Source organism: Suillus plorans (genome assembly GCF_016647745.1).
Source record: "Suillus plorans strain S12 chromosome Unknown HD556scaffold_9, whole genome shotgun sequence".
Taxonomy (NCBI): domain Eukaryota; kingdom Fungi; phylum Basidiomycota; class Agaricomycetes; order Boletales; family Suillaceae; genus Suillus; species Suillus plorans.
Window position 1 is genome coordinate 411,596 of NW_024537393.1, and position 13,616 is coordinate 425,211.

At 48.1% G+C, this 13,616-nt stretch overlaps 5 protein-coding genes across 5 annotated transcripts; 1 reads left to right on the forward strand and 4 right to left on the reverse strand.

Annotated features, from left to right (window-relative positions):
• Positions 1-3,151: 3,151 nt before the first annotated feature.
• On the forward strand, positions 3,152-6,596 carry HD556DRAFT_1026340 (uncharacterized protein). The gene is made up of 8 exons (XM_041295918.1): positions 3,152-3,333; positions 3,405-3,455; positions 3,569-3,958; positions 4,010-4,149; positions 4,201-4,541; positions 4,596-5,898; positions 5,958-6,139; positions 6,196-6,596. The coding sequence occupies exons 1-8, from the start codon at positions 3,296-3,298 to the stop codon at positions 6,211-6,213; spliced, it is 2,463 nt and encodes an 820-aa protein (XP_041164297.1). The 5' UTR covers positions 3,152-3,295; the 3' UTR covers positions 6,214-6,596.
• On the reverse strand, positions 6,374-7,654 carry HD556DRAFT_1342389 (6-O-methylguanine DNA methyltransferase). The gene is made up of 4 exons (XM_041302149.1): positions 7,115-7,654; positions 6,987-7,048; positions 6,813-6,927; positions 6,374-6,759 (listed from the first exon to the last, which is right to left on the reverse strand). The coding sequence occupies exons 1-4, from the start codon at positions 7,230-7,232 to the stop codon at positions 6,515-6,517; spliced, it is 540 nt and encodes a 179-aa protein (XP_041164298.1). The 5' UTR covers positions 7,233-7,654; the 3' UTR covers positions 6,374-6,514.
• On the reverse strand, positions 7,453-9,766 carry HD556DRAFT_1230256 (Alpha/Beta hydrolase protein; the record flags this gene model as incomplete). The annotated part of the gene is made up of 14 exons (XM_041297334.1): positions 7,453-7,503; positions 7,560-7,581; positions 7,633-7,762; positions 7,934-8,187; positions 8,231-8,262; positions 8,315-8,525; positions 8,581-8,662; positions 8,720-8,791; positions 8,840-8,861; positions 8,909-9,139; positions 9,191-9,245; positions 9,310-9,368; positions 9,425-9,528; positions 9,583-9,766. The coding sequence occupies 14 exons, from the start codon at positions 9,764-9,766 to the stop codon at positions 7,453-7,455; spliced, it is 1,509 nt and encodes a 502-aa protein (XP_041164299.1).
• Positions 9,767-10,437: 671 nt separating this feature from the next.
• On the reverse strand, positions 10,438-11,082 carry HD556DRAFT_1026372 (uncharacterized protein). Its single transcript, XM_041295919.1, has 3 exons — positions 10,753-11,082; positions 10,504-10,697; positions 10,438-10,449 (listed from the first exon to the last, which is right to left on the reverse strand). The coding sequence occupies exons 1-2, from the start codon at positions 11,074-11,076 to the stop codon at positions 10,524-10,526; spliced, it is 498 nt and encodes a 165-aa protein (XP_041164300.1). The 5' UTR covers positions 11,077-11,082; the 3' UTR covers positions 10,438-10,449; positions 10,504-10,523.
• A 1,203-nt stretch (positions 11,083-12,285) lies between these two features.
• On the reverse strand, positions 12,286-13,023 carry HD556DRAFT_1439172 (uncharacterized protein; the record flags this gene model as incomplete). Its single annotated transcript, XM_041305931.1, has 3 exons — positions 12,286-12,521; positions 12,573-12,659; positions 12,723-13,023. 3 exons carry the CDS (start codon positions 13,021-13,023, stop codon positions 12,286-12,288), a joined length of 624 nt encoding a protein of 207 aa, XP_041164301.1.
• Positions 13,024-13,616: the final 593 nt, after the last annotated feature.

The window sequence follows — 13,616 nt, forward strand, 5'->3', positions numbered from 1 at the left end:
GACTTAAGGGAAGCCACGCTACAAGTAATGTTACCACATAGAGCCATTGCGACAGTCTGATTAACGGGCATGGGGTGGCTTCAAGTTGGCAAGAAACGCGCATATATGCGGACCGATGATGACATCGACCTCCGCATTCAGGACACGATCCACAGCATCTGCAACTGGTAGTCTGGATGGTATACGCCTTCAGATTGAAGGCGGAAACTCCCACCACAGACGGAAGGGAAATAGGAAGATTGTGGGGGGATGAACGAGGAAGACAGGCCATGCATTGAACGATCCAGGATTTCTGGCCAGAATTCGTAGTCACGTCCACTGGGCGAACTTTAAATTCAAATGAAAGATACTCCATCGATATACTGCTGCCGCTACTACTACATACCTGCAACACCGGACTCGAGTTCTAGGTTCCGGCGATGATCACGGATCTGGGACTCCGGTTTCAATATAAATAGTGAAAACAAGCGAAAACGACGATCAACAAACGACAATTGTACCGGACTGATTTGCGAATACTCCAGTCCTGCTGTGAAAACCAGAGGAATACACTATCACGTGTCAGATCGAGACTCCATATGATGCCATTCAATCATCAGCACCATTCAACCACATCTATGGCGTCTCGAGCTGATACTACCACTCTCGAGGACAACCATAAACACGAGGAAATAGAACCACTCACTTTCCCCCATAACTTGGGTCGCGAGCTAGTAGAAGATGAAAGTGGAACGTACCCTCTCATATCGCCCTCGAACTTTCGAGCCGCGAGAATTGACGTGGACTGGGGTGCATGGTGCAGACCAGTACAACTGACCGGGGAGGTGTTGAGGAGGCACAGGGCGGAGAGAAGTCAGACATCCAAGAGCCCCGACGAATGTGGCCAGCAGACGCGCTTGAAGAGGATCGGATGGACCTAGGTCCTATCCCTGCACCGTCCATGTCGCGAGCGACGTCCATGAAGGGCAGCAGCTGTAGTATGTCGTCTCTTCACGTCATTGAATCGTAAATCTTGATGCACGGTCGTGGCTTGCCTCCAACTCCTGAACGGTAGGTGTCGGTTAGTATGCAGATAAGAGTGTAGCAAGAAACAGACATACATTTGGGTTGGGTTGTGGTCGAAGCTTGCGGTTGGACCTGAGTGCGATTAGGTGAACGTTAGTGACCTGGCACATATGCATAATACACTATAAGGAAGAAACGTACCATACAGCGTCTGGCGGGTAAAATTTCAGGTGTGCTAGTGGTGGAAAGGATGGTAGTATGCCAAGTCGGAGTCGGAGTCGCACTTGCTTGAAAGCTTGAACGTCCAAGACTATAATATAAGGAGTCCGAACAGATGAAGAAGTTGTGAAGATGAAAGAGCGGATGAAGGAGCGGATGAAGGAGTGAAGCGGGAATGAGGGAGTATATATACGCCCAGCACGGCGGCTGACACAGGGATGAATTTCCCAAATATGGAAAGTGGTAGGGGGTGTAAGGCGTCATCAAAGTTATGCTGGATACTCAGGCTCATGAGAGATCTATATGACACAATTCAGTATCGCACAAAGTTGGGAAGCACATACAGCCGCAGCTGATTAAGATTTCTACTGATTTATTCTCTGAGAGTTATATGGCATAGCAGTCGGCATTTTGGGGTGACTTATCAAAGTTCAGAATGACATGTCGATGGACGCGGAGTCATTTGGCTATATGTACTCAGCGGATAAGCTTGAAATTGCTCAACGTGTTCAAAGACGCTGGATGCGTCGGTCACATGATATAAACCTTCTGATCCTAACAGCGCCAAACAAGCAGGCATCAAGTCGTTTTATAAGTCGGACCGTGCTCGTTTTACATATCTGACACTTGCATAGATCTTCGCGTTTTCATAAACATACGCGCGGCGTTGAGATTCCCCTTATATCGTTTCCCCATCATCCGTTCCTTCAGCCACAGCTTCAGTCACCCACCTCCCTTAATCTCACCAGGTTTGGTCTCGTTCTTCGTGTCCTGCGCTTAGAGGGTCTGTCCCTGCGTTGAAGTGGCAAGATATTAATGGGATAGTAATAAGAAGTGAGAGAGAAATAACAAATAAACAAATAGTCCCATTGATGTAAGAAACACCATCCTGCAAAGTGTTTTTGGGTACTACTGCCCATTTTGAGATCGTGCCGTCGTAATGATTTCCACTGAGGATCTGTTCACCGTCCAGGGAGAAAGCGACACATGCTGCTGATTCTTGGAAAATGGCAACGGATTGTCGAGAGCTGCCAGAGCTGAAGGGCGGAATTTGCGCCGGAAGCAACGAGTGTGCCAGCATGATCAACGGCGAGGGCGGCATTGATGCCTATGTCGTATGTAAAGCCCGTCCAGCCTGGATAGCCAACTCCCTTCCAGGTCAATGCATCCCACTCACGTACGGTGGCATCAAGGCCTCCTGAAAGAAGGCGCGTGCCACTGTGCCATCGGGCGTCCACGTGAGTAAGTAGTTCCATCTCCTGTGAGCCTTGAAGGATGTGACGCGTTCCTTCGTACTTAAATTATATATAAATTGTGATCTTGTCCGATGTCGCAATGGCAAGAAGTTCACCAGACGGTGAATAGCCAATGCAGTGGATATAACTACCATCGACCTCGATTGCATTTCCTTGCTGCTCCCAGGTTTTTGTACTCCAGAACTTCGTCGTAAAGTCCCATGAACCACTTGCCAGTATTGATACATCGGGAGAAAAGTCCAAAGAGGCGAGTGGACGGGTGGGCTTTCATGGGTTGGATAAGGGATTCACCAGTTTCTCCGTTCCAAGCGATGAGCACTCCTTCGTCATCACCGCTTGCGATTGATTGTCCATCTCGTGATAACGCTGTTGTCAACACCGCCTCGCGATGTCCTTCCATCTTCTTCAACATAATGCCTGTGTTCAAGTCCCACAGCCGAAGGGTCTTGTCGTACGAGCCCATAACCATTCGTCGTCCATCGGGGAAAACTCTGGAAAACTGCGACTGCCGGCACTTGTTTTTCATGACCTTTAAATTCTAGCAAGCGTGTGGTACTTGAAATGAGCTCCGACATTTGACTGGAGGTGGACTGGAAGGGTCGTGGGTGCCTTTCTCTGAGGTGCGTGTATTATTGGTTTTTGTGCTGTGCCACCGCATTTGAGTACCGAACAACAGTGCATACAACAGGATGTACAGGAAAGGATAACCATCTTCCGAATAGTCTCCTTGTAGCATTTACATATATAAAGCAGTAGTACCCCATCCGCAGTTCTCAGACTTTAGTACATCTACTCAGTGATCTTTTTTCCTTACCATGTCAGGGCAAGAGCTAGAAGGACGAATCCTCAAGAGGTAGGCTCAACCTTACTACCCCCGCCGATCGACTCGAACAATAGCGATGTTACTTATTACCCTCACCACAGAGCAAATCCAAAGACAATACAAGATAAATTTCTAGTCGGATACCAAGGATGGTGCGTTCAATAGTTAATTATCACTGAGATGCAAGTACAAGGGCCAATAAGTGCCTCTGTAGCTAAACTTGCGGATGGATGATAGAGTGTCGCGCTGAACACTACTTTTGCAGGTTCACATGCAATGGAGACGGCGAACCCATGGATCCTAACCACCACGGATGGATGCACTGGTTCGATAAACCGATCTCGGGTGGTGGACACCCCAATACAGACCTATGGCCAGATGTATCCGAATACTCCCCATCCGAGCTGTTTCCCGCTCCAGATCTCCAAAATGCAGACGGAGAGCCCGTATTTCTCTTCTCTTCGCGAAACTCAAAGACGGTGAGGCGCCACTTTCACTGGATGGCATTACATGGCGTCGATGGCGCGTTTTTGCAACGATTCGCAACCCAATGTGACGTGGAGGCGGGCTCCGCAGCAATCAGGAAGATCAGAGATGAGGTGGGCGATCGTGTCAGAGAGGCTGCTGAAGCAGAGGGAAGGGTCTTTGCCATAATGTGCGCATACTCATCAACTCAGTCTGGCCGGTATTGACTGCGCATCTTAAGGTATGATGTCTCGGGTGTTCACCCAGACAAGATCCAACGGGTGCTCGAGCAAGATTGGATGCATCTAATACGTGACAAGTGTGTCCTAGACAGCCCAAATTACCTTCGGGAGAAAGGCAAGCCGGTCATCGCTCTGTGGGGTATGCTCGCATAAAGTATGATTATGGTCGTTTGGCTCATCTGTAGCCCAGGTTTTGGATTCAATCACAGAAACCACTCTCCACAGGTTGTCAGATCTATTGTCAATTTCTTTCGTTCCTTCACACCAGGTGGTGCTTATCTTATGGCTGGCGTACCTGGACATTGGCGCACATCAACATCTGATAGTGACCCAGACCCCGAATTCTTGCGGGTTTGGACAGAAGAATTTGACGCGCTAAGTCCCTGGACCATAGGGCGTTACGGGAACGAAGAGGAAGCGGAACGCTGGGGGAATGAGAAAGTCAAGCAGGACTTCGATTTTCTGAAGCGAAGAGGAGACGAAGGGGGGAAAAGAGTGGATTATATACCCGTAGTGCTCCCTGGAGGCAGCGTAGGTCCAGTGACACGTTCTATTATCGTTATCTTTATCATTTCTGTTCTACAGGGCTACAATCTCTCTCGCGGGCAATGGGGACTCAATGGAATAAAGCGCAACGGGGGCCACTTTCTTTGGAAACAAATCTACGCCGCCCGACACGCAGGGGTGCGCATCATCTACGGTGCCATGTGGGACGAATATGATGAAGGCACGGCATTCATGCCCGTAGTCTCTTCTTCAAAGCAACTCCCGGTTCATTCACAATTCAATTTTTTAGCGCTCGACGCCGATGGCCACTCGCTTCCGTCAGACTGGTATATGCGCATAGCTGGTTTCGCTGCTGAATCCCTACGCGGTGACCATATGTTACACGAGTCATTTCCCGTCAAGGAGTTACAGGATTATTGGGCCACTCGTCCCAGATATGAGGAAACGACACCTGCAAAGGAAGAAACGGAGCAATTGAACGAGGCTCAAAGAGCATACCATGATTGGGCCGCACAAGAGGAAGGTGCAGTGGTAGACGAGGCACCTCCGCCGTATATGCTGGAAGATGAGATGCAGAGTCCTCAAACAAGCAGTGTACAGAATACCGGACTAGTCCCTCCTGAGGCCACCAATCCTGTCCTCGATCGTTCATCACTCTCATCTGTGCCACCGCCATCTCCTCCGATGTCAACCAAGCCTGAATGTCCGCCCGGCTTGGATAAGCGTACCCAACAGTCCTATCAGCAACCAAGCTCTTCGTATACCATTGCCAGGCCATCGTCTCAGGTTTCTTCCTCTGTTCCATCATCCGCTGCTGTGGCCTATCTGGCTGGCGATCTCACTCGACAGACATTGTCACACCTTCCGCAGCATGCGTCAGGGTTTTCCTCTATAAGTCCTTCAGTCATCCAAATGCCTTCCGTGGAGGTGAGCCCAAGCGCCGCACCTATCTCTCCGCTCCCGGCTTCAGCGACACCCGTCTCGTCATGGCCGCAACGCCCTGTTCAACAACACAATCTTCCGAGTCATCCCCGTGTTTCACCCCTCGATTCCCTCCCCTCACTCATACCGCAGAGGGAGCCTTTCGGTATAGGTGGACCTGGATACCATGGGCCTGATTCCAACGTGCGCCCGCACGATCCCGCCTCTCTTCCCCGTGTCGAACATTCGCGCACAACTTCAAATTCTGGTGCACCTTGTGGATCTTCCATAGCAACGAATAGACCAGCACATCCCCACCCCGTACCAAATCCACTCGTGCAAGATTATTGCCAACGCCAAATTCCACCAACACAACTTCATCCTGGTGGTTCCCACTCTCCACGGCCTTATTCCCCGCCTGAATGGGGAACCCAACGCTCGCCTCCGCCTGTACCGCCCCGTGCGTATTTGTCTTGTTCATAGCTGCCTTTGCGTTGCTAATTGTTGCGTGTTGACAAGGTCCTCCCATGCACACGCAGTCTTTGAACCATGGCCCCTCGAACCAGTCAGCATCGATTTTGACAGGCAATGGTCGAGGGCGCGGGTTCAATAGTCGAGGGCGCGGACGAGGGCGTGGAAACAGCATCGCGGGGCATGTACAGGGAAGTATGCAAGGAAACAGCGGGAGACCCTCACGCGGAGTGAGTTTGTTCCTGAACATCATTCTGTTATGTATTGCTAATCTGGTTTTCTGCAGGCTGGCCGAGGCTACTAAATAGTGTTTAGCCTCTTGTAAACTCACAAGCACCGTAACAGCTCGCCTCCAGCCTTGTATAATTGCGGACATTTTAAGTTGAACTTTGATATGAATGCTTGTTGTGTTATTTCGTCCTAGATTGAATCCAACACGCAGACCAGGAGATGATATAAGTAATACATCTCAGAAACACAGGCTCGTCGAACCTCTACAGCCAATTATTCATTTATATTGTTTTGGCGGACGTTGATGGTGAACCGGTGATACCCAAGAGTAGCCTACTTCGGTGGCATCATACATAACTACCAAGGAAGCCATTTCAGCCTCTCCCAATCCAAAGCTGAGAATCATCTGTAAGATACCCTTCCATGGAAAACGTAACCCCCTCTTTTGCAAGCATCTCCATCTTTCTATTGCACTGTAACCCAGTGTTCTTCTGTCCACCCCTTGCGTTTGCGCCAGTGCCCCATTCACCGAAGAATCCACCAATGTACATATTTGATGCGATGATGCGGTGGCAAGGCACAAATGGTGCAAACGGGTTATTTCGAAGCGCAGAGCCAACTAGAAAACGAGATTGTGAGAGGAGACAAAGGGATTGCGTTTTAGACGCGCACCTGATCGCGGCGAACCTTGCCCAAGAGCGACGCAGATGTCCTTGTACGTCGTAACACGACCGCAAGGAATCGTTCTGGTGAAATCGTATACTGCCCATTGATGCGGAGTAACGCGCTGGGAGAAGCATCATGACTAAGGAATAGTCTTGGGCAGTCTCAATGCATGCTGCTTGCCTTGCCGTCGCGCGTCTTGAAGGTTTTGCGTTCATTTTCGCTTGACGGATAATGAATGTTGCCTATGAAGACAGTTCCACGAGAGTCATTTGACATGGGCTATGGAGTCGAATGTCATCTGCGCTTACAGTCTGCCAGGTCCTGCATTTCCTCCACGACTATGGTAGCCCTTGAGGTTATTGTCTTATGTTTATCGATGCCACTGGCACGCTTCTTTGAGCGCGATGTTGTCCTTGTGGCAGGCATGATCAAAACAGAAATGATAATAAAACTTTGCTATTGGGATGTGTTAGACACCAAGGTGGTACAAGAACGTGAGTGCTTGAGCTTTGGTGACCGTCAGGGGCAAGCACGACTCGGACACTTAATCCCACGCGTTGGCTGTGATTCAGGGCTGGCAAGACGGTGGCACTCGTCCAACTCAACTTTGTCTGCGATACTATGTACTATGGGAAGTAAGTATTTTTTAAGGAGTGTCTCTAAACCCCATCAGGTACTGCATAATCTGGAAGGAGGCCTGGAATTATCAGTTTTGCATCAGACAGCGTCTGCATGACAGCACTGTCGACTTACTACTGGCGCAAACTCTGGAAGCCTAATACAGAAAACATCAGCAACGAGACCCTGCAAATTGCAGTGCACTCACATGTGTCCACTCAAGGCTACTTCGTAATAAGTGAGTCCCCGCTCTGAGTGCATCGACCCGTAGGCACCCACGCCGTCGATAATGAAGCTGTCATCGGCGATAGGCGTCTGGAATCCCTGCAAACCATTCCCTTGAAATATGATAAATGGATCGTAGCGTACATCAAACATCACTAGTCACACACAGGTCATGCTACAAATGATTCCCATTGATCAAAGTGATTCAGTCACGATCAAGAACGCACTTGCTTTTGAATGGCAATTCTGGCACTATGTCATCAAACCATTGCGTCAGAATATACGAAGATAAGGGTCGAAACCGAAGTCATACCCATCAGCCATGATGATGAAGTCCGCGAGTCCGTGCACGATGACGGTCCGTTGGCTCTTCTTAATAACACTCGGTAATACAGTGAGTGCAGGGGGTAAGCTGCTGTCTTCGTTGGGGAAGACATTGGTCGAGGTGCATTCAATCCACTCGGTATCCACGGGTGCGTGAATAGCTTCTTTTACGTCTGTTAGGTTATAGTAGATAGGAGACTGCGTGTCTCTGGATCTGCGTCAGCTGGCTTCATTGAATCGATCATTGAATGGCTTACAAAAAACCTAGGACATCACATGGAAGCGGATACTTGAAGGAAAAGAAGTTAATATGGTATTCATTGATATCTTCTTCGACTCACAGTATCCCAGATGCGATACATATTGAAAGAGGGGTTGATCATCAGCGCATTGTCATGAATGTCGGTCCAGATATTGCAGCCTTGAGCAAAATCGGTAGAGTCTCCTGGCAGCGGAAGAAGACCTTTTGGAGGGTATGTGGCGTACTTATCCATGTATCCAGTGTAATTGCACGTTGCAGCCATTTCGTCGAGGTGGTGCATGTACGTTTGACTAGATATCAATCAGTGAGTGACCTGCGAACTAGGTCCGAGTGAAATGAACAAACTTAAAAGAGAAGAGACTAGCGTGTTTTTTCACGAAGTCCACTGCAGGGATTTGTTGTTGTACCACATACCATGAGATTAAGGCTGAGCTTCACGTATAAGCCCTTGAGAAGAGACAGGGTAAGTCAAAATGTTAGTTACGATCATTGATCCATATCCCTTGCAACGAGAGGCCCAACCGACTCGGGTTCTCGTAGATATAGTTTGCGATATCTTCATTTGTCTTAGAGTTACGTTCAAAGAATACGACTGGTGACTCACAAGGCACGTACATTCCAGCATACTGAATAAAGTCAGTACGATGTTTTACTGGACTCTCTGAGAACTTACACTTTCACCCGATAAATACAGCTTTTTACCTTTGAGTTCCGAAAAGACCTCAAGGAACTGCTGCATGAAGCCGACGAGTTGAGCAGCAACATCATCCTCGTTCTGTGCGTCCGGGATGCCTTGAGAAAATCCCGTGCCAACAGGTTGCTCCACCCAAAGCACGGAGGACAGGTTGGTCCAGCTGTGTTGGTTCACCGTTGGTTGTGCCTGACCCCAGGACCAAGTGAAAGGCTTCAAACATCTCAGTTATAGATGAGTCTTGTCGTCAACAAAGAGGCTTACCCCGTTCTCTTCCAGTAAACCTGCGAGGGAGGAGCAGCCAGGTCCACCATTCGTCCTTGAAGTAGAACATGTCAGGTCAGCAGCGAAGAGCTTAGAGCACACTGCTTCTGATGACACACCAAAAAATCAAATCATTAAGACTCCCTTGGGGGCCGGGAGGGAAGAACCAAAAAAAGAGCTGATGTCCTTGATGTCAACCCTTGAAGGACGTGGATAAACTGCTCGTGTACATACCTGACGCGTCTCATTAGGATTGTTGCTGATGGGCAGAAGACCCGCCCAGCTAGGACCAACGTCGAAGTCAACAAGAGGAAGAGATTTGCCATCGACGTAAAATTCTGGACGAAGATGAATCAAACGTATTAGATATTTACTTGTAGCATTTCAGTCACCTGAGGCCTTGGGGTTGGTGAATGTGATATTCTGAACACCACCGCTTTTTACATTCTGAGAGCCACTAGTCTGCCAACGTTTTGCTGCCTCGAGTCGACGTTGGTTAATCTCTTGCATGGTCATCAAACGACCGCTGGCGGCGGCCACTACGAGCAGAGTCGCAAACACGGCGAGAAGACGCATCACGGTCGAATAAGCCAAGAGTTTGTGAGGGGGGAATAGCGAGTCGTATTTAAAATGAGTATTCCTGCAACGAACATTCAGACAAACCACATGTATACGAGGCAGGTCGCCATAGGGAATAGTGATGTGCCGGCCCGGCTTGGCCTGAAAGCCACGGCTTTGGCCTGGCTTGAGGTGGCTTTGGCTTTCTAAAATCTCAGGCCAGGCCGTCAGCCAGAGCCAGGCCAAAGCCACGGCTTGGCTTTGGCCCAAGCACGGCTCATAGCAGCAAAAAGTCAAAAAATACATTTGCAAACTACTCTAGGCTAGTAATCTGACATTTCAGATACAGACATATCATCATCAATGTTGTTCTCGTCATCCAAAATGAATGTGTCCCAACCCCGTTCGTCATCTGCGACATCACCCTCCTTCTCCGATATAGTATCAGCTTCGGTGTCAGAGTCATTGAATTCTTCTTCGACAAGTGATGATGGCCCAGCCTCGCGAAACAAAAGATCATTGCGTAGTGAGCATTTAAGACTTTGGAGCGCTTCCACTATATCACCTTTGAGCCGTTTCCGTCGTTTACTGACTGTGATTCCGCCTTGCGAAAATGCTCGCTCGCTTGAGACAGACGATGTCATGATGGAGAGATAGTCGCGTGCGAGTGATGCCCACGTTGGGTACCTCGGTGCATTGATCTTAAGCAACATTAACATCAGTAACGAGTTTTAGAGTAGCAATGATATACTCACACCCCACCACTGAATCGTGCTCATTCCAGCAGGTGGAACATAAGTTTCTTCTTGAGTCGAGTTAGATGGTTCTTGAACATTCGCATGATCTCTGCTCGTGTGGCTTTTCGCCCCGGGATTTTGACGCCTTGAGTTGCACGGGAGGCAACATCCACCATCTCCTTGAACCTTGGATGTTCGAGAGCCTGAATTGGCTTGTGGAGAAGGCTCATTAGCATAGTGTAGTAGTAGTTTATGATACTAACATACCTGGTCTGTTGCAATGAGCCACTCAATTGCAGCTTTTCGAAACAACTGGTCAGAGTAAGGGATGACCCGTTCCGAAATCTTGCGCTCTGTCACATGCGCATCAATGGTTTGCTGTGCTTGCGCGACCTTCTTTTTTTCAGCGGCAACATCACCAGGCAATTTCGACGTGAATGAATTGGCCTTGGCCCATTTCCTATATTTCCCCGCAAATCGAGCTTCGGCATGTCGACGTAGTGTAGTTGGCTCGTTCACAATGATACAGTGACCCCTGCAAGTAGAACATTCAAGGTTTATAATAAAGACAACACAAAGGTGAGACGACATACGGGCAAACGCATCAGGAAATTCTCACATTTACTTGATGTGCTTAAATGACTTAATAAGCACAAATAAGTAGGAGCGCTGGATAAGCAAACACTGACTTATTCAGACCAGTCGATCTCTTATTTTCGTCTTAATTTCACTTATCGCTCTGGTAGTAAGATGAAAAAGTGATCATTCAGTACAATAAGTGAAGTAATGAAACACGACAAAAAGTCAATTAAAATAGGATTTAGAAAATGAGCGAATACTGTTAGACAAAGCAGTCGAAATTGCGAGTGAACAAAACTTCAACTGTAATACTACGATGAAGAGCAATATGAAGGTGGCGGCAGTAAAAACTTGAATGGTACAAAACGCCGTGATGCTGACAGATCCAAGTTTTCGCTGTTGCCTCGCTGGTGAAGTGGGAGGTAAGCTGCAGACCTGCGACTGGTGGGAAAGGACTGTGATCAGCATGGCTTAAACTCGAAGGAGAATCGGCACACTTACAGTCTGCAAACGGTGGGCAACGACTTCCGAGAGGTGGGTATTACTATCAGCATGGCTTGAGCTTGAAGGAGGATCAGCACACTCACAGTCTGCGAATGGCAGGCAACAACTTCTGAGATGTGAGAGGCGGGTAACGCCGCGAGTAGTAAGCATTCTTCTGGTGAATAACAAAAAGGTTGCATCGACACGCTTATTCCTAAACGTGCGAAATTCAACTTCTGTTCAAAGCTCCGCCATCCACACCAGCCACATTAATCGGTCTTATATGGGTGAGCGGCTTCCACACTTTTGTCCCTCCTAGAGTTAACACTCTAGGGACAGCCCAACCTAACCAATCGCACCACACAAGACTCTGGTTCAGCGGTTCGCACCTCAGATGTTGGCCTTCGCATGCACGGCTGAGGTGAGGTACTCACAGTTTCACATATTCACCTTTACTTACTTCGAGTAGTACACGTTTACCTTCGCGCGCACGCGGCACAACTGAGAGTGTCTGTTTGTTCCAGACCCGTGCGCGAAGTATATTCATCTTTTATTGTTACCAATCGCATACTAACATATTTGTCAAAAAAAAATGTATTACCGCACTTAATTCACTTTCGCGTCTTATACTACAATATTGATTTGAACCAAGTTTGTAAAAAGTGAAATCAGTAGAATCAGTAACATCAGAGGTTTCCTTTTTTTACTTAGCGACTTTTTTCAGAGCAATAATATGAATCAGACCGAAAAGGAAATGTGAGATATTGCTGATGCGGTGCATTTACGATGCTTTTTCACTATTCCATTAGCACCGGTGCGCTCAAAAGGTTTACCGAAAAATCTATCAAGGTCGCGAGTCCTATCCTCTCGTGAGGGACCAGGGTCAGTAATTGGCTGGACATCAATATCGGCAAGAATTCCATCCTCATCGACATCTTCTTGATCCATTACAGCAGCTTGACGGACTCGTTTTGCTGTTTTCAAATCAACAAAATGGACACATTGACAAAAGCAAAGGAACTCACGTTTGGGATTTATATGGGCATTTTCACACTCGTCATCATGGTCATCATCACGATCTTCCGTTACAGTGGCTTGACGGACTCGTTTTTCTGTTTTCAAATCAAAATGAATACATTTACAGATGCGAAGGAACTCACATTTTGGATTTGTACGGGCATTTTCATGCTCGTCGTCACTCTTTTCAATGTCAGTGTCAAAAATCCCTTCACTCCGTACCCTTTTGCTGTTCTCGGGAGCAGGAGAGATTTCAGTTTGGTCGGCAGCAACTAGTTGGCATTCAGTGGCGAGTTTTGCAGCTTCAGCAGCACGGAAGTCGTTGATTGCTTTCATTTGGGAAGGGATGGCTGCCTTCTCTGAATGTTGGAGAAGTGCTGCTGTAGGTTTCGTTTTGCGCACCGGGCGCGCAACAACACGAAGTTCATCTTCGTTGTCTGTGTGGATTGTGCTGACCATTAGAGGCTAGTACTAGGCAGGGACAGAATGTGGTGAAAAATATCAATTGGGGGTGCATGACACTGTAACGAGCAAGTACTTTGTAAACTAGGGATAGATACATGAAAAATTAGCGGATCATAGAAATAAAGATTTGCAATATGGACAAGCACGAGCCGATGTCAAAGTGTTGCTCACTTGTCCCGCTTTGGTTGTGCTCGCACAGAATCACTCTCGCCTCGTACCCATCTCGGATCCTTCGGCCTTCGACATGCTGGGTCATTTGGACTCTAGCGCCGAAAAATACACTCACTTTATGGTTGGTTTATGTGGCGAGAGAGTTGTGAGGGAGTTGCGAGGCACAGTTGACTCGGCCACTTGACAGGCAAACGAGTTGCTAACAACAAATACACCTATGACACAAAAGTAAGTTATAATGATGCACAGATGTTGCAACTCACCAACATGATAGCGACATAGTCCACAAGGGGAGTTCCGAGAAGCAAATTGGTTGGTAACCGTGCTGACTAAGCACGCAAAGCCACGGCCTGGGCCGCCGGCTTTGGCTTTTCAGTACCTCAGGCCAGGCCAAAGCCGTGGTCAGGCCATGATCT